This window comes from Xiphophorus hellerii, chromosome 13 (genome assembly GCF_003331165.1).
Source record: "Xiphophorus hellerii strain 12219 chromosome 13, Xiphophorus_hellerii-4.1, whole genome shotgun sequence".
NCBI classification, from domain to species: domain Eukaryota; kingdom Metazoa; phylum Chordata; class Actinopteri; order Cyprinodontiformes; family Poeciliidae; genus Xiphophorus; species Xiphophorus hellerii.
The window spans coordinates 4,164,967-4,185,797 of NC_045684.1; the positions used below are offsets into that span (position 1 = coordinate 4,164,967).

General features: G+C 35.5%; 1 protein-coding gene across 1 annotated transcript in view; it reads left to right on the plus strand.

Annotated features, from left to right (window-relative positions):
* grin2da (glutamate receptor, ionotropic, N-methyl D-aspartate 2D, a) overlaps window positions 1-20,831 on the plus strand; it is a 207,017-nt gene that overhangs the window by 105,557 nt on the left and 80,629 nt on the right. Inside the window, exons 5-6 of the mRNA XM_032581124.1 lie at window positions 4,521-4,708; window positions 12,076-12,216. Of these exons, the coding sequence (XP_032437015.1) occupies window positions 4,521-4,708; window positions 12,076-12,216 (329 nt within the window). The remainder of the gene's footprint in view (window positions 1-4,520; window positions 4,709-12,075; window positions 12,217-20,831) is intronic.

The window sequence follows — 20,831 nt, forward strand, 5'->3', positions numbered from 1 at the left end:
CAGCTGGAGCAAAGGGAGAACATTATGTAATTATACTGAAAGTAATGTGACATGTTAAATGGGGGACATAAAAGTGATTTTGATGTGTCAGATTATTTTTGACTCTACAGCTCTTTGACTCTTCAGACATGTTATTCCATTTAAAATATGTTTCCTTATTTTTTGTTATTGTCACAATATTCAGAATATTGAATCCAAGAGTCAAAATTAGACATTATTTAAAAAAACGTCAGCAGCTGACATTCTACTGGCGTTCTTCTAAATACCTGCTTAAGCAAGTTCTCTGGCAGCTGAATTATTCGTTGCTATTTCCCCCTCAGAGACCCACCTTCTCAATAACAAGACTAAATAAAAATCTGACCATGATGGATGGGTCGTGTTTTTGGAAGTTCTCCAAAAACATGCCTGTTTTTGCCTTTCTGACCTCCTTTGCTCTCAGGCTTTTGTCTTCCTGTTTCCTGTGTCAGCATCATCAATTTGAATTTGGTATTTTCAACAACTGTATGAATGTGCATGTCCTTGGAAAAAATATCAATTTCCTGTGTTTACCTTGAAGTTTTGGAGGCAGCTTTTGTTGATGAATACTATATGAAGTAGAACATGTTTGGCCATGACAGAAAAAGTTAACAACTGTAAGCTATTCTTAGGGAAAGTCACCAATCTATTTTTACCAACTGCTGATGTTAAATTTGTGAAAATAAAAGTTTCTTTATCTGTCTAAGAAAAGTAAATACAGTTCTTGATGAGCTTGCACATTGCCAGCATCCCTCAATTGGAAGTAAAGACACATGGTTCCATTGAAGTATAAAAGAAGAGTATCTAAACGCTTTACTTGTATGTGCAAGTCAATATCAGTCAATACTAGGGCTAGTACGTACAGTTTTCCGCCCATGAAATGCAATGGCTCTCAGACCACTTACTGTGCAAGACTCCACTGCTAAAGAAAAAGAAAAAAACATGATCAGGCTTGTTTATATTTTGATGCCAAAGATATGGACAAACCAGCAAGACACTTAGAGAATATAACCTCTTAAGATGAGACTAAAGCTCAAATCTTTTGATGACATTTCTTACACCACGTTAGGAGGAAGAATAGTTCTGGACTTTACACCAGAAACAAAAATTCCTACAGTTACATTTGTAGGTGGCAAGATCATAGTTATAAAATATTTTGATTTTATAACTGAATTAAAGATCAATAGAAAAATGTACTCAGAGTTTCTTGATAAAAATACAGAGATGAAATGAGTGTGGAATGCCACGCAAGACAATAGTCCTGAACACACAGCTAAGGAACGTCGCAAACTGCATTTTTATTTTTGAGTGAAATACTTTAAGGGATGAGTCAATCCACTTGCTTTCATAATAGTGCTGCATTAACATGACCCAGATCATCTATTGATTTAGAAACACATTCAGAATGTTTTTGATCCTGATTTTCTCCTACTGTTTTAAGTACCTTGATTTATTTACGTAACTCTTAGTGAAAAAAATACTTTTTCTCCCTGTGAAGGTTTTATGTTTCTTGGTGTATTGGTGGCAACTGCAATCTGTTTGCCTCTGCATACATGTTATGCAATCTGCATTGTGATAACAGTACATAAAATAAGCAGATTAAGGAATATGTTCATAAATGTGTGAAAAATAAAGAGGTTAAAGTGACTGTAGCTTGTGAGTTCCTTTGACTGAGCTATGCACAAATGATAAGAATTTATCTTTAAGAAAACATTGCTCTGTCAAAAGTTGTTTTTTCTCTTGCCCTGCCTTTGTGTTGCCTTCATCTGACAGACTAGCTAAGATGTCAAATTAGGTTTTACCACCAAATGTTGTTTTTTTATGTTTAGAAAAATTCACTGTCCACTCTACTATTTTTAAATATTTCTTTTCATTTGAAATGCAGCTCATAAGAGTTTTGCAAAAACATATATTGGTTTTCTATCTTTCAATTGTGAAATGGGTAGCTTGTTCTCATGAAATTTAATCTGTGAATTTTTCAGGTGTCTTCTAAAAGCTCTGCAATAAGAAAGTATTAAATTCTCTTCACATACGCTCTGTAACCCAGTCAGTACTAGAATTATTGATTTCATTTGGTTCCTCTGCTCTGATGTGACAATAAAAAGATTTGTGTCTTGCAGAAACTTTTTGACTTTTCTCCTTAGAACAAATGTTTCTTGTCACTTTTATACTACTTTATTACTGTACTTGATTCTTTCTTTACACATTAGTGTATTTAAATTGATATTTGAAGACTGCATTTCTTATATACACCTCAAATTAAAAATATCTTGCCTTGATTCACCCAAAACATTTCCTTCTCCTGAAAAACATAGACCTATAACCTCTGAAAACCCTTTTAATATGAATGTGTTGATGGGACGTGTTATGCGCATAATCTAAAGCACTCAGGAGGGTGCAGCACTGCATGGGTCATTTATTTTACTTCAGAACTTGCTGTTGCTAATTAGCATACGGCAGGCATTGCTTGATGATTTGTATCTCAGTACTGTGACTGGTAAGCAAGGCAGCAGGCATGCTGGTTTTCCTCTGCATGCCTCACTTAAGGTTATCATTACAGAACCAGAACACGAAATGAATGACAAAACACATATTGTAAAAAGGAACCAGCTGCAGAAAGCTTATTTGTTCCTTTGTTTTGCACTTTAATTTGATTGCTTAGAAGTTTACTTCTAACCATAGTCTAAAGTTATTCAAGTGACACATCCTGAAAGATTCTTAAATCATCATAAGTTCATACCAACCCAAATTCTCTGAGCCAAGGAATGGAATTAGATATATTTCAAAAGAGATTTGAGATTATTACAGGCTTTTGGACTATTTCTTTTCTCATTTTGTCTTTGTGTAATGGAATCAGACAGGATACAGAGCAGAAAAAGGAGAAAATGTACTGACTGCATGATGAATAAATGATGAAAGATGAACTGATTAAAGAAGAACAACACCTCTGTATAATAACTTATAATAAAACAATATGTAAATTATGTCGATAACTGAAGAAGGAAAGAAAAACAGCCTCATATATATTGATTATATAACCTACGACCAACTTTTACAAGACAGTAGCACACACGATGTTGTTTACCAAGTTATTATGACTTTTTATAGACATGATGAAAATGCTAAAGAGAAGCACTTACTTGGTCCCAAAAACATAACATTTTTATTAAGATAAGTTAAGCAACAAAAACAAACTAGCTAAAGTATGGAATGTGGGTGCTAATGCTAAGCAAGCCTAGAGATAACCAAGGCAAAATCAAGCTATTAACTAGACTGTCTCCATTGGAGAAAACCACACAATGGATGTATAGACTTAAAAAAGGTTTGGAGCTTTGTCACTATCTCATCAATAACTTTTAAATAACAAAATCCAAATTTCAACAGCACAGATTTAAATCAAAGCTGTAGTGAAATCAGCACAATGTCTTCTCTATGTGTGGATGCAGATTTATTTTGCCTGGAACAAGATTTCTAATGTGACTAAGACAGTTAAGCTTTGTCAAAGTACAATATGAAGACTCACAATTGTCTAAAGAAATCCATAATGGGATACCCAGGCTTTAAAAAAATGGATGCCTTTTCTGACAAAGTGATTAACATGCTATGTAATTTTAAAGAAAAAAAAAGTATTTGTGGGTTGTTTGTAAAGGTAGCAGCGTACATCTTTCTTCAAATATTAGAGCAAGACTACAATTTACAAGAGGAAAAAACAGATAATTTTTACCTCATGAGATAAAGATTTTCTATGTAAAAGACTTTGAATGTATGTTGACTGCTGGAGGTTTGTGATAGCTATTGAATGTCTATGTAGACCTCATGCCAACCTTGATCCCATCCGCTGTCAGCTGAGTAGGAGGATCGGCGTCATCCGGCCATCTTCTCTGACGCGAGTCACAGCAGTAAACACGCAGCATGTGATTCAAACGCCACACGCCTGCTGCTATTACTGCTGGTATTCCATATTCCAGTGTTGACTGACTTGAGTTTTTATACCCTCACTCATTGTCTTCCGAAATGGTGGCACACATTTTCCTCAAGTGCTTCCTCTGAGCAATCATCTGAAGGACTCTCATAAACCCCCCCACCCCTAAACACACACACACACACACGCCCACGCCCCCCGTCAGATTCGCACAGATTCATTTAGCCTCCTTTTTTTTTTTAATAACGTATGAATGGAAAATAAAAATGCAATCAGAACAAGATTCCTAATTTTTCAAGTACAGCTAATTTAGCTAAAAATAAACTTAACAAAGGGCAGAAATCTGTTAGATGCCATGTAACACTGATGTATAAATGAAGAAAATGTATAACTGTGAGAGAAATATATAAAAGGTCATGGAACCAAGTAAAAAAGAAAAAGAAAGAAACACTGATCATTAAAATGGGATCCAGTCGCTCAACCTGCATCTATCACCATGCTTCATTTTAATTGATGCTATGCTCTATTACCCTACTGGTTATGGCCACCACCTGAACCCCTCTGTCTTATCATTCACCTCCAGGTCCGTCTGCTGTACTCCTCCCTGGAAGAGGCTGAGCTGATTTTTCGGGCAGCCTGGGCAGCAGGTCAGGCTGGGCCCAGTCACATGTGGTTTGTCGTTGGACCCGCCCTGTCTGGACTGGGATTGGAGGGACTGCCAAAAGCCTTGTTTGCCATCAGGCCTCAGGGCTGGAGGGACGAGCCACGAAGGTACGCGCCAAGCTGATGGTTCCCTACTGGTCTATTTGGGTTTTATGTTGCAATAGATTTTTAGTTTTTCCAATAAAATTAATGACAAATTCATTCCGGCAAATCCGCTCTTCCTTCCACTCTATCACAAAGCCTATTCCACTCTTAGCAAAAGTCTAAAATAATTTTTCAGAATAAGATTGCATTAAAAGCACAACATATACATTAAATATATGATATTACACACAATGTTCCTTTTAATTTCCCTTTAATTTCCTCATGTTAGTACCCATGCAACGCATATATTTAGTAGGAAAGACAGGGCACTGTGAAAGCAGCTTAAGCAAATATCTAATTACTCTAGACATAGTCGGTGAACCACTGGATTCTCTTCAGTTAAACCTTCAACACAACAAAATGTCACTTAACACTCGCCATTGTATGCGTCTGCACAGTTAATTGATTACAATTTACCAAAATGGATTTGTTGTAATGCCTGACTTCTCCTATTTCAGAAAGTTTTTTTTATTCCTAGTTTACTAGTTAGTTTTTTTTTCTTAGCTGAATGAAGAATTTAAAAGGATTAGGAGAGTTCTGCACTTCTGAGCCTTTAGGCAGCAAAAACCCAACCAGGTGATCTGAAAAATGCATGAGGATCAGTGGGAAAATAAACATTCTCTTCTTTATCCCTGATAAACACTTTTTGCAAATCCACGTTCTTTTGGCTTTGCAACACACAGAGGTACTCAAAACCGTTTTAAGACAACACCGCTCCATGCATGTTCCATCCTCCATGACCTCATTTTACAGCTCAACTTTTCTCCTTGCTTTTTCTAAATGGATTGACTAGGTGGATCAAGGTGAGAAGTGCCATAATTTCTTCTCTTTTTATTTTCAAAGAAAGAAAAAACAAAAAACAAAAAATAAAAATGATTTTAAATAAGCTTCATAATACAGAAAAAATATAAAATTCAAAATTAATTTTGTTCTGTATTCCTACATTACAAGTAGCTAAATTATGAAATTGAAAAGATATAAAAAAATAAACATTTGTAAATAATGAATTACTATTGAGTCTTTTATGTTTAGTTTTCCATCAATGACATGTCAAAATACAAGCTTTTTAAACCTTACCATCCATCTTGAATCCACTGAGATGCAGATGTTTTCATCTCAACAAGCAGCATTTTGCCTACATCAGACTTCCAGAAAAAATGTTTTGCACATAGAAAGCCCAAGAGAGCAGCAGAGTTGTCACTAACATGCATATTGTTGTAGTTCATTCGAAAACACAGATATAACAAGACAGGGGCAGCATACTTAAAGGGATGTGATAAACAGACACATGTTCTTTTAAATATTTAATGAAGCCCAGCACCTCTTTTCCAGGTGAAAAGGTTTATTCAGTGTTTAACCTTTCTGAAAAGAAAACACAATTCTCCTTGAATTAAAATCCACCCTTTTACCACAAGTTGGTGTATAAATCATTATGAAGATTTTTAAAATAAATTTGCCTTTTATTTTTTTCAGTTCAGTATTTTAGTCCATTATACATCTCAAAGACATTTCACATTTTGCTTGTTAAAAACTTGACATTGGCTGATATGAAATTCTTTAAATATGAAGATCAAAAGTACCATAATTTTACAATTATGTTATGGTTTACTGAATCATGTATAACCTGATGTTTTTGATGTATGTGTAAAAAAAAAATAGACCATTGTTACTGCAGCCGGAATAACGTGCTATATTAATGTATCATGAATAACTAGCAAAAAATTTATTAATACAATGTTTATTGGTATCTTAAAAGTGACTTTACTGGATTTGAAATTAATGTTGGTAATTTTAGGAGCTGGTGATACTGGACTTGATAAAGTGCTATTCAAGTAGAGGCCATTTACCATTTGTTCTTGAGGATTAGTTATTTTCAACTTTATATCTGTTTCAAACAAAATCCATAGTGATATATTCAGGGATTGAATATGAAGACAATGTGAAGTACAACATCAAATCATATTATATTTGGCAGATTATGATTCCTTACCAGACCAGAAAAAAAAACAAAAACACTGCAACAACTACAACCTCCGGCTGGTAGTTTGTTGTTTACTGGAGTCACATTTCCTTCATGTAAACTATGCGTCAACCAAAATGATGGTTGGTATGAAATATCTAGAGGTGGATAATATATTCATTGTCAAAGTAAATTTCTTTTATGATGAAGGGGTTTTCATCATGACTAAAGATGGGTAAATATGGTTAAAATTGCTGTTTTTTGTAGGTTCATAAATCTGTAATAAATACAGAAACTGCCGAGTTACAAGATGAGGAACAATGGCACTAACCCCTTATCTTAGTTTTATATGCGCAGTGTATTTTAATAGTATGGTCTGATTTATGTTTCCTGGAACACTGCTTTGACTTTTATGTCAGTTTCAGAATATACAATGGAATAGGAAGACATAATAACAAAAGACAAAACAGCCGTGTTTTATTAGGTTTGTACTTTATTCATTTATTTGACATTAAAAAAATAAATAAATAAAAAATAAATTTTCACAGTTTAAGGGTTCACATTAATCAGAGTCAGTTTTGGCCTTAAAGTAAAGTGCCTATTTCAGCTGGATTAGTATTTCTGCCACAGCATTTTGTGGTTGCTGGAGAATCTTTGGAGAACTTTCCTTCACTGAAAAGAAGTGATAATTGTGACATGGATCAGTAGTTTTGTGAACATAACAAAAAAAAGTGTCCCCTTTTGCAGAGTTTGGAATTTCACCCGCAGCCAAACCGTTCTTTCAAGTCATATGTAAAATTAAATTGTCATTGCTTCATAAGCTGATTCAAAACATCAAACCCTGCAAGATAAGATTTTCATTTATCACAACTTCATCACTTTTCCTTCCAGTATAATCAGGAAGCATTCTAGAAGAACATGTAAGAAATAAATTATCTCCCCGTTTGAAATGAAAGTAAGAAGAAAAAGCTGAGTGGTTGTTTCCACTCCTCAAGCTACTTTTTGCTCATTATTGTGGATGTTTATGTATGTGTCCTTTTTAATGCTGGTAAAATTGTTTTACTCTCATCTGGATAGTTTTTGTGTTCGCAGAATTTTTATGCTTAATTGTGTTCTCAGTGTATTGTTGGTTTAGCTTCTCTTTGATTCTTAGTGGGATTTGCATCTATTTCTTGGCCTCTTAGTTTAAGTGGTTTTACTTCTCTTATTATTTCTTTTTCAATTTGTTTTGGTTGTTTAATTTTGGTTGACTTTCCTCCAAGAAACGGCTCTGAATCAGGGTCTGAGGACTCTTTGGCATATAGTTGTATTCTTGGCTGTAATCAATCTACTGACACATTACAGCATTTGAAGTTACATTGAAACACCCAGAAAACATGTCAGCTGACATGATGGCATGTGACACTTCAAATTTATATCCTTTTGAACTTTTGAACTCCTGCTTTTTCAGCTGTTCTGTGAGCATTTTCAATGTCTGAGTTAAAAATGTGACTCAGAAAATAAATTTAATGTTGTTTTCTTTGGTTGCTTTGTTTTGCTTTTTTTTTATCATCATGTCAAATGGAATCCAAGAAATAACTGATAGGTTTTGTTAAAAAAAAAGCAGAGTCGAGTCAACGGTTAAATAAAAAAGTAGTGCCTTCACAAAGAGTCCTGCATTTCTTTCAAGCTTTCCACAGATCAATGACTGATCTATTAATATTTCCCTAAGACAGACAGCAAGATATTTTTATTTACTGAGCACCTGAATAAATTTAGAACTTTGACTTTGATGCATGTTTGTGACACGTATTGTTAGATTTAGATCTATTAACATAATTTCCTTTATTTTTCTTCATTTAAGCAGTCATCAGCAGTACAATTATTCAGGTAAACCGATAATTCCAACTGACAGAACAACATTTATACAGTCTTATATTCTTCATAGCCTTAACACCTCCCCTTTCCTTCTTATGGAATTATTGTCCTCTATTCAATTCATTCATTATGTTTTAGCATTTTTTTTAATCAAGCAAATTTTTTTAGATATACTGTGCTTTCATCTATGGTGTGGTGCATATGTATTTATATCCCGTGCACCTTTTTGCTTTGACAGATTGCAACTATAAGCTTAGCAATATGTAGTTTTCTATATGCCTTAGCTAATACAAATCAAGACCAAGAAACACAGCAGACAGGTCAGGGATAAAGGTGGTGCAGTTTACTCAGGGTTATTCTATAAACAATGTCCTAAGCTGAGAAGATTTCATAGAGCTCTGTTCAACCCATCATGGATAAAAACACAATGAGGAAAAAGTCTTACTTAGGGTATAACTATGGAGGTGCTGCTGAGGTCTATTGCCCAAGCTACTCTCAACAGCTCCCATGAGGTGGTAGAATCTTTTAGCAGGACACCTATTAATGGTGCACTTAACAAATCTGTTTTTTATGGAAGGGTATAAAGGAAAAGACCATGAGAAAGCTGTTTAAAAATCACCACCACTGCAAAGGGAACAGGGACAACATTTTGAAGACTGTGGCTATGACACAACAACCGTGATGATTTTCAAGGGTACAAACAATTTTTCAAATGCACTATTAAAGTCTAAATATTTCAGTCAAAGGGCCAAAGGAAACTGCTACTTTAACCACGACCTGATCTATCACAGAAATGTTATGATGCCAAATGAGTGTAACAAAGATTGGGTGCCAGGTAGTGCATTAAGAGACTGGTTCTTTTTTTCTTTTTTGGCATCTTCACCCTTTAAAATATTAAATACCACATAAGGCTTGTTTTCTTTGCCTCTTCCACTTGTTTTAAGTTGATCACCCCTTCAGTGTCCATCCCTCTTCTTACGATATTTGATCCTGTGTGACATCTATTATCACTTCCAACAAGTGCATCTGCTTGCAGTCATAAAAGCAGCATAATGGCTGTTTGTAAATCTATATTTCATTTAAAATTCATCCCATCTTTTCCACAGTTGCAGTTAAGATGTTGAAAAGCCAACTACGTAAGCAGATTAAAGTAGAAGCAAGAAAACAGAACTGCTGTGTATTTTTTAAATAGTTTTAAGTACAGCTACACACAGCATTTTCACACACCTCCACTGCGCCCATGAGAAGGTGCTGCATCCTTAGATTTTATTTTCTTTCCGTAGAAAACTAATGTGAATGTGTTCCTGAAAATGGCTTGATGGAGAAGAGAATAAAGTGAAGAGAAAGAAGAGAAAATAACTTATTAAACTTATTGTTCTTCTTTGTTATTCTCTCACCTATATGTTTTATATGTATTATATAACATTTTGACATGTTTTAAATGATAGCTATTTTACTTTTGGGACTTGTTTGATAATTGATCTTTATATTTAAATACTTAAAAGGAAAAACAAACTTACACAGTTTTGCTGATATGCAGTGTGACACATTACTTGTCAAAACATACGCAGTTTCTAAGACATGAACATTCCTAAGAAGAATCCTGGGTTTAAAGTGTCAACTTCCTTTACTAAATCCTCCAAAATCACTGCACCTACTTTGACCTGATCGAATAAAGATTTGGCCTGTTTAATGCAGATACAATCAGCAGGCTTGGTAGATTATTAGCAACAGAAATCAAATTTTGAATGAAGTAAGTAATTAGTTGATTCCAAGTACCTTTTAATTTGATTTGCCAATCAAATTAAAAGATAAATGTAAATGTAGAAAATGTAGATAAAATCATTATTGGCCTCTGATTACGTGCCAGATCAGATCTTCTGGATTTAAAGATTGGAAGTTCTCTGGCTCAAGTCTGCAAGTCACCATAAAGGATTGAAACATTAAACATGGAATTCCTTAAAATTTTCCATTTTAAAGTGGTAAAAATGCCATCTTGCATGTGAATTACATATACAAGAAAGCATAACAATAGACATAACACCAGTTTTAAAGTCCCTACACTGGCTCCCTGTAGCTCAAAGAATAGACTTTAAAATACTGCTGTTAGTTTACAAATCACTGAACGGCTTAGCACCACAATACATTCAAGATTTGTTGTTGTTATATCAACCTTCCAGACCTCTCAGGTCTTCCGGTTCTGGTCTGCTCTGCATCCCCAGAACCAGAACCAAACGAGGAGAAGCAGCTTTCAGCATCTATGCACCACAAATTTGGAACAAACTTCCAGAAAACTGTAAAACAGCTGAAACACTGACTTCTTTTAAATCTCAACTAAAAACCCACCTGTTTAGAATTGTATTTGAAACGTAATCAATTGCAAATTTATTGATGGAACTTGACTTAATGCTGTGTTTTGATTATTGATTCCATGTTGCATTGTGTTTCTGTGTTTGTAATGATGTAAAGCACTTTGAAATGCCTTGCTGCTGAAATGTGCTATACAAATAAAATTTGATTGATTGATTGATTGATAGATAGACAGAGCCATCATGTAAAGCAAATTTATTATTCTCCTCTTAAGAAGTCTTGTCAAAACTTGTACATTGGAACCTATAATTTATGGTCCCTAATGGATTGTTGATTATTCTTCTGATGTTGAGAATTATTCTGTGGTATAAATTACATTTCTTTTTGCAAAATGGGAATTGTTGCTGTCCATTTACATTAACATAGAAGCTACACCTTGTTTTCAACCACAGATAGCAGAGAAAGTCTGTGGAAACATATTGAAATTTTGGCCGACATTACCCACTTTCACACATCCACCACACCATCAGAGATCTGCTACGTGATGCCTGTTCTCACAACTGACGCCATTGTCGATCAAACAAAAAGGGTTTTGAAGGGGCAATTTGAAGGTAATACAGCCCTCTGCCTATAAATACTGTTTTTTTTGCTACAAAAATAAATCAAGCAATAAATGTTAATATTCTATCATTATCAGCATACATGATTTCAGAAGCTCTAAAAATAACCTAAAAATTTTTTAGCAATTATTGCGGCAGTAATTCTGTGTGAAGCGATTATTTAATGAGGCTCCTTTCACCCTCCAGGCTTAATTTGTTGTTACCAACGTGTTTTCTTTAACCCATCCTTATCTTAAAAATTGGCTTATCTAGGATAAGTTACATAACAAAGAGATAAGCTCATAAATGTTGGATTGTATTTTGTATTCAGATTCAAAAGTCCTTGATATTTTGTTAAATTAGAAAAGGATTAAAGGATTTTCACCATTTAATTTATAGAGCTGAGAGGTATATTTGATTTCTTTCTGCAGTATGAAGATTTCCACATCTTCAGGTGTACAAGCAAGCTTTTGGGCTTCCATGACTCTTGCCCAGTCAGTCTATGTCCTTTCATAAATTTCCCTTGGACCTCAGCAGTGTCAGCGAAAGCCCTTTAAAATGTCCTATTATCCCTGGCTCACATTCTTCTCTTGGCTATCTTGCAGACGTATTGCCAAGGGAGTTTCAGTGCTCACTCATGGGGCGATGGCTCTACGGAGGGACCAGGGGGCCAACAGTCGAGCCCAGTATGCAGGGAACTGCCAGAGTGATGGAAACCAGACCCACCGAGTGCCAGACAGGATCAGGTGAGAGGAGGCAAATGGAGCTGAGGGGATGCCTTTGATTATTATTGCAATATAAAGCTTCAGCTTGAAGGAGTGAATGTTGTTCCATACATTTGATGGGGCATCCAATCTTGTGAGATCTTGTGAGATCAAGATTGCTTAGATCTCACAAATCTCAGTGAAAGTTTCAAGGTGAAGGTAGCTTAACATTGTTCTGTGTTTTGAATTTTGTACATGTTTTGTACTGACCTATAGACTAACACTCTATGCCGATTGAGTGTCTCTGAGTGTGATGCTTTTGGAGCTGGATTATTTTTTTCCACTGTTTATTTTCCAGTAATATTGAATGATTTTTGTCAGTATCATTTTAAGGAATATAAAAGAGGAGAACAAAGAAAAACAAGACATTAAAAGTTCTTTGCTGCAACCAGAAAAAAACAACTATAAATCTATTATTTAGAAATAAGCTGTTGGCAGTAATCATCCTGGGAAGTCGTTTCTAGCCTTTTTTTAAACACCTAATTCATTCAGAATCAACAATAGATGTGTTGCTGATTTTCTCTTTAAACTACAAACAAAATATATTAAACAGGGTACACAATTAATACAAGTTTTATTATTAAAAATAACCACATTAACTAAAAAAAGCTATTTTGAAATTTTAATTTCCAAAGGGAAAAAAATAATACATAAAACAAAGATGCAATACAAGCTTTGCATTTTTTATTTATTTAGGTGATGCAAACTTCTGCACCATCTTCAAACATCCATATTTTAGACAATTTAATTTTCCTGTCCAGAGGGAATGCCGATATGAGGAAGGGACATGTTCCAGGTTTTAACTGCATGCTTGATTGGCTGCTGCTCTCTGGCCCGATGCCCTCAGGGAACTGTTTGGAGGAGTCCGATTTTCATGTTTTCAGCTGACTGCGTTACAGGAACTGTCTGTTAACCTGCTGCCACTCTGACTCTGGAGATTTGAATTCAAATTTACAAATGCCACTGTTAGACAATTGAGTGGTGGAATATTCCAAAATGTACTAAAATGTATATATTTATGAGGAACTTTTTTTTTTTCTTTTAATCAAGTGCAATTCCTGAGGCGGAGGCCTAACTCATTTTCTGAAATGTAATTATTGATTCAGAGTGTTAAATGGACTTACTTCTGACCCACAACACAAAACCAACAACACTTACAAAAATGAATTTTTCAGAGACAGTAGATTGATGATGGTATAACATCTTTCTAACACAAACAAGATTTCAGAAGCCAGATGAATAGACACCACAGGTTGCATTCCTGTTCTTTTTTATAAAGTTAGCAGTTTCACTTCAAAAATCGGTGAAACGTTCTATGCCCATCACAGTCTTGCTTTTATATTCTCTCAATCAGCGACAGGGTTGTCTGTCATGTTGACAGGTATTGTGGCTCAAGGCAGTCTTGTTGAAAAGCAGAGATAGTCCCCCGTACTGCTGCATGAATGACACTTGTAATACAAGGAGGATTTTATTCTCAGGTAATGCACCCTTTCTCTAAAATGTTTCTGTTTTGACAAAAGTCAAGTCAAAGCTGGTACAATTGTGAAGCTACATTCATATGTAAATATGTAAGAATTTAGGACACAAAGAATTTCTCACTTTGTTTGAATAAAAAAAATAAATAAATAAAATACTGTGTTTGCAAAACAGCTTTGCAATATGGCTGCATATGAGCCCCTCCTGCCGCCGGTCATTCATAAATCATTGGCTACATCACTCTCATGGCTAATGAACTCTAAACTGCCTTACTCTTTAGATTTGACACATCTGCAGTTTGATCATTACCTAAACCTGGTGGCCTGGAAACCTAACAATAGGTTAGGTTATGTCATCTTAGCCCTTTCAGAAATCACAACCCGATTGCCACAAGCTATCTCAATCCCAGTTTGAAGTGTTTGTGAATGAACCAACAGTCTCACTGCAGTTTACTGTTTCTCTTTACTTGTAACCGCAGCTGTAAGCATGCAAGAAGATGAGAAATAGTAGAGTTTACAGGAAAAGGAGGAAATTTTCTTAAGATTTTTAGAGAAACTATGAATGGCCATGTTTTGTTTTTTCAAATGAAGTAAAGGTTTTATAATCTGCAAATTGTGCCTTAAAAACCTGCAATCACAGTAGGGTAATCCATTCCAGGTTTGTGCATTTATTGTAGCATGTGTGTAACACAATATGACAACACAGCTCAAAAGCTACTTCCTTTCTTGCTTTGAAATAAGAGTCTCAAACACATGTAATAATGGTTAAGCTAACAGCACACAACTCCATACCTAAGTCCCCTAAAAGCTCATGGCACCTGGACATATGAGAAATATCAGAAGATTGCAAGATCTTATGGCAGTATCCACTTGGAACTGTATCTACAGTATCTCCATAATCTGTGCACTTGATATTAAAGGTTGGCTCTCCTATATGATCTCATATTCATCAATCCACTGATCAGAGATAATAAAAATGTGACAAAAGCTTTGCTCCCTTCAAGTGTGAAATTGCAGCTTTCTGTAGGCTTGTTTTATGAGCCTGAAATGTCGAATCAAGTAGCATTTCAATGGTTTTTGTCATAATCACCAGACTCAGTAAAAATCTAAATCTGTCATTGGAAAGTTTGAGTTTTTCATCTTGAAAGAATTGCTGCATTGACTGTTTTTTTCCAACAATTTATTGGAAGCGTGCATTCTAGGAAATTACTGTACTTTGAATAATCTCATGTTTTTGAATATTTTGCACACAGCAAGATTCCATACTCACATCTGTATCAGCCACACACATAAAAAATATATATTTGTTTCACAGATCAACCTACTACTGCATGCATATCATAAAACATAAAAACAACACAACTGATCACCATAAATATAGGTTCATAGCAAACATGCTCAAACAAATCTTAAAGGGCCACAAATAAATTTTTCAGTCTAAGGTCTTTAAATAACTCAAGCGTCACAGGAATTAGAAAAAAAAAAAACATGCTAATTTAAAGTTCCTTTCAGTTTAGCAAAACAACCAACCCCTTCACTGTGTTTGATAGTCAGATATATTGAAAATATAGATAGGAAGCCGTTTATGTTGGTATCAGCTGTCTATGACTGACACCATTTTTTTTATTTAGTATGAAATAATAAATAAAAAGAAAATTAGCTGCATTTAAAACTAAAACCACTTTTGGAAAAAAGGTATTCTTGAATCTATGAGAACTCATACTTGGACAAATGAAGCCTAGGCGCAAATTCAAACTGGAAGACTCTTTTATCCCCACCGGGACCCGTTAATTGAAGCGACCTGCCCACAATCGTCGACCTATCAACGCCGGACCAAGCCACGTCACGTCCAATCACCGACCAAGTCCCAGCTGATAAGGACCTTCATCCATGGTGTCCTTCGCTCTCCAGCCGAGCTCAACCCACCACCACCCCTTCTCCTCCATTCGCCCGGTCCTGAGGCCCGCACCCTTCTTCAACCTCCACCACCAGTGCCGGGCCCCGGGGGATGACGTTCTTAACAGCATCGGGGATGCTCATCTGAAGCCTATCGCTAACGCTGCGATAACCGTTATCCCCAGCCGGGGCCCGAGCGCCAAAGACTTTAAATTCTGTTTGTCAATAAACTCTTCTAATTGTCTTCTCATCTCCATCTGAGTCTCTCCAGATTGAACTGGCACTTGTAGACAGTAAATCTCTAAATGCTTCTTCTAATTTGTAATTTTTCTTTAAACCAGACTGTCTTTTATAGAGTGTACAATAAACCTTGATATTGTCATCTTTGGTTCATACAAATTCAAAGTATAGTATGAATTTCCAGCTAGAAAACATGCAACAGTTTTTCCCACAGATCCGAAATGTAGGCACTGCTTTGTCTTCTTCACCGCATCAATTTTGTTGTGCGTCCATCTGAGTCTGGCCAACATTTAAAGCTGTTTACCCTCTACACAATCACTATTGGTGGAAAGATGGGTCAGCACCACTTCCCCTTAGTTTCAAAATTAGTTATTTGCTTTTCCCAGTGTTGAGAGCCCAGTTATTATCTGTCCACCATATGCCCAGTCCGTGTGTCTCAGCTTTATGGGCTTTCTTATTGTCTCCTGAAATGAGTCAGTGAGTGTGAGGGTGATGGTTATGGTTATGATATGGTGTTACTGGGATGGCAATCAGTGCATTTATGAGTGTCCTGTGATTATAGTTGTGGAGTCAAAACACAGCCATGCAAGGAGCTGGTGCTGAAAGTAAAAGTAGAGGACATATGATTACCAATCTTTTCTGGCTGGGGTTGATTGGTAAGAATAGCATCATTGATTGATGTATTCACTTGATAAGCAAACCAGTTCCGGTTCAGGGCTGGTAGAAGACTAGTTTTAATATGCTTTAGTATAAGACATAAAGGTGACTATTAGCTATGTCTTAACCGGATTATGACTCATATTTATAATTCTTCAACATTTTATATTTAATTAATCTTAAGACATTTGGCTAAGAGGGCTCAGCCTTGTTATTGCCCAAATCTAGACAAGTGATATATCTACATTACTAAATAAACAGGTTCATTCCGTTTCATAATGAGTGTAAAACCTGTGTTTGGAAAGCAGATATGAATTTTACAGCATTCTGTACTGCTTGGCTCCAAATGTACAATTACCTCTGTGGTTTGGTCTATGTTGGGTGACAAGAACTTTCACCTATTGTGTGGGTGCCCATAATGCTAAATCCTATATGGGTAATAGTTTCATGGCACAAAAACCTGTCCCCTTGCAAATCCACATGACCTCCATTAATCTCAAAGACTGGAGTTACTTTCTTTCATTGGCATCCTTTGAATTTTGTGACATTCACTTACTGTATTGATTCACTATAGGATCCTCTGGGATTTGCCTGATAAAACCTCCTTATACCATTTGGTGGCTATTCTAACAACTCTTTAGTAACAGTTCCTCTTCCTTCATAGTGTTTTGTTGTCTGTATGTGCTGCAGTCTGTGAAAAAGTAGGGGGGCAGACAGATAAAACATATTTAACTTTCTAACTCTAAATCTTTACTTGTGCTTCCCTTTTTAAAAGATCAAAGTCTACTGTCTGAGTTCACAGACATACTGAGCAGTGATATCTGTTGTGAAGCTTTTCTATTTAAAAAAAATAGTTTCTGTATTTTGTTTTTAAGAAACCAACATTAAACGAAAACAACCATTCCTCTTGCTGACTACTGAACAATAGTGTTTTTATTCACAACAAACCCCCCCTGACAGTTGGCTCAGGTGGTTTGGAAGCAAAGCACAATAAAATAAAATTAAGTATAATAAACGACTCTGGAAATATGAAACCACTTAAAACTTAAGTTCATTTGAAGCTGATGTTGTTATAGAGATTTATTAACTTAGTTTCAAAAGTAATGAGATCAGAGTTTAAATTGTTGCTTCTCCAGACATAGTTTCACACCATACCTCATAAATCATTTACACGAGGTTGCAAAGTGTGGTTAAATAGCCTCATCAACATTGTGCTTTATCTTTTAATGAGAGGCGTTTGAAAACAACCTCCACACATTTTGCTGTTGTCCTTCCTAAAAGTCTCTATCGACAAGTCTGTTGGCTTTTTGTGTGTGCTAACAGCTAAAACCAATGTGTATTTAAGAAAAAAGGCATTACTGTCACAGCCTCGTGACCCTAATCATTCACCAAAAAGTCAGAAATTCTCCGCAGTACAATCTGCACAGAAGGCTGCACAAATATCAGGACATGCACACAGAGGGAAAAAAAGAGATGTGTGAGAAGACTTGAAAGGCAGGAAATGTGTGTCATGCAAGTTTGGCAGGCAGAGCTTGAGACGTGTCGAGGGGAAGGATGGATGAGGGAGGAGAGGGAGTAAATGGAAGACAGAGATGACAGGAGACAGAGGCAGTGATAACGGTGGTGGTGATGTGGCTGTCTACTCGGAAATCATTTTGCAACTTCAAGCTATACAATTACAACTAACGGCAGTGAGCCAGAATGCAAACTTGTGCAATTAGATAAATGAATGCATGACAAACCACAGAGAACAGTCAGAATATGACATTTAAAATATGTGCAAAAGAACAATTTGCAGCTCACTGGAACTCACTGAAACACAATGGGGAAATCTAATAGCCTAGTGCCTATAGCTAATCTGGCAGAACAACTAAAGTTATAAATCTATTGGAAATAGTGACTGGAAACTTGACGTTTATATTATCTTTATTGTAAATGCTTTTTTTCCCCCAGCTGCGAGATGGTTATTAACATTATCTAAATACCATCTATGCTGATTGAAGACTGCGAATACATAAAAATCAAGTGCCAAACAATTTTCATGCTGCTATTAACAAAAGAAAAACAAAATGTCACTTGATTCTAAATTAACAGCAAAATCTGCATTCTGACCTCTGCCCGATTGCACAATGTTTCTGTAACACAGGACAGAAATGTTAAAGGCTGAGAAGTAGATTATCCTGCTACAGAGGTTTTTTGAAGATCGAAGTCACACTGAAGGGGCAAGTCTTTCTGTTTTTTTGAGACCAAGCTGTTCCATATGAAGAAATGCTAAAGCATTATTTATTTTTGACAAATATTTTTAAAAATCATTCATTTTTGTGGGTAGCATCAGAGAATTGATTAAACTTTGAGGTAATAAGCTTTTCTTACAGGACAGAGCACAACTGTTCACAACTTCGGGCGATGGTGCTGATGGTGGTAGGAGTTTGTACTGTAAATGCTGGGTTGCTGGTTCAAATCCTGGCTCCATCTGTTATCCGTGTGTGAATGGGTGAATGACTGAATATAGTGGGAAGCGGTTTGGGATCCACCGGCTTGATAAAGCACAATACAAGTACAAGACATTTACCATTTGATATGTAAATGTCAGGCCCATCCTGACTAAGTCACCAGTCCTTTAGAAGGTAGCAATACATCTCATTAGGACAATTATGCATGTTTACCTGTACAGCACATATAAAGACAGGATCGATAATCAAATCCTTATTGTACTGTTGTGTAAATATTTAGGAGTCACGATTGACCAACTTCTGTATTGAAAAAACAAAACAAACAATATATTTCCTTCGACACCTGAGGTCCTTTTGAGCAAGTAAAGAAATTCTTGTGTTTTGTTTCTCAGTGATCATGAGTGTTCTGCATTTCTGCAAAACCGATATGAAAGATTTTCTTGTGTTAAAAATTATGAGCTTTTTCATCAAGTGAAAAATAGCTCTAAGATTGAGGACCACCCAGCTGAAAAACTGTATGACTCATCTTGTCATAGTAATATTTTGAGATTAGCTAAATACATTGTCTTTGACCCTGACCACACTGCTGTCATCTGGTCAAAGATACATGGGTCCACAGTTTAAACAAGTTAAACAGAGAATGCTTTTTCAATCCCCAGTGTGGGATAATTTATTTGGATAATGAAATAAAAGAAATGTTATTCAGAATGATATGTGAGACTGTTTCTTCGGAGTCATGCAACATACCTTGCATTGAATCCTCTTTGGAAAATATTATCAGTCTAAAAGTTTATAGTATGTCTTTGCTAGGATCTGAAGTAGAATTTTAAAAAAAATTGTTACAGAAATGTTATTGTTCAATATAAATAGAATACTTACACCTCCATACCTGGTGAGGAGGAATTTGTGGTATTTCTCTTTAAATCTAAAAATATATGCTTCATAGGTGGGAAACGGGTTCCGTCCTTGTGCATCCTTTCTATATTTTCTCACCTTGATTTTATTGTTTGTTTATGAGAAAGAAAATGAACAAGGATTAATTTGTAAAGCATCACCCACAAACATTCATTGTCAGCTAGAAATAATGGTAATTTTTTGTTCAGAACACAAGCTTTGTGCTTTGAAATCCCTTCAACATTGTTTTCTGTTGTTACTTATCTATTTAACATTATTTTTGGTCATTTTTGAGCTTTTAAAAAAATGAAATTAATAATTTACAGGCTACAATTAGATTTAGGGAAAGACTCCTTGCATAAATTGAAAGTTTGTTTTACCTATTCAGCAAATGTGAAAAAAAGTAATGCTTGGCATTAATATTTCGGTAAGCCGTGACATACTGCCTCAGTTATTCTTAGTAGGATTCTTTGTATCTGATGAGCCTTGAAACTCCACACAGCTGGGTCTGTCACACCTTTTAAATTTGTAGATGTCATTTTACCTCAGCACCTGAGTGTTAGTTCCCTTTTACAACATGATAGTCTCTTGACAGATTGAGACACTCGTCAGATTAAACCAGATAAAAACCCCAGTCATTCTTAAATGGAACCAATAGAGGGATTTTATTCAACCACCCCAAAGTCAAGAAGGTTTAAAAATGAGTTTGAAAAGGACTTAATCCTTTCCGACAGATAATCATGCAGTGTATTGTACGAGAATATGTAAAATGGGGATATGTTAGCTGAAGAAGAGAATGTCAGATAAAGAATCAAAACAATAAGATGCAGCAACATGAAGTAGAATGGTCTGTGCATTCCTTTATGGCAACAGAAAAAGTATGTTTTAATGTTCTATTTAGTGTTTTTAAATTACATTTTGTCATGCTTGGGCAAAAGTTCAAATATTCAAACAAAAAAGAAGAATGTAAGACATGCAGGGA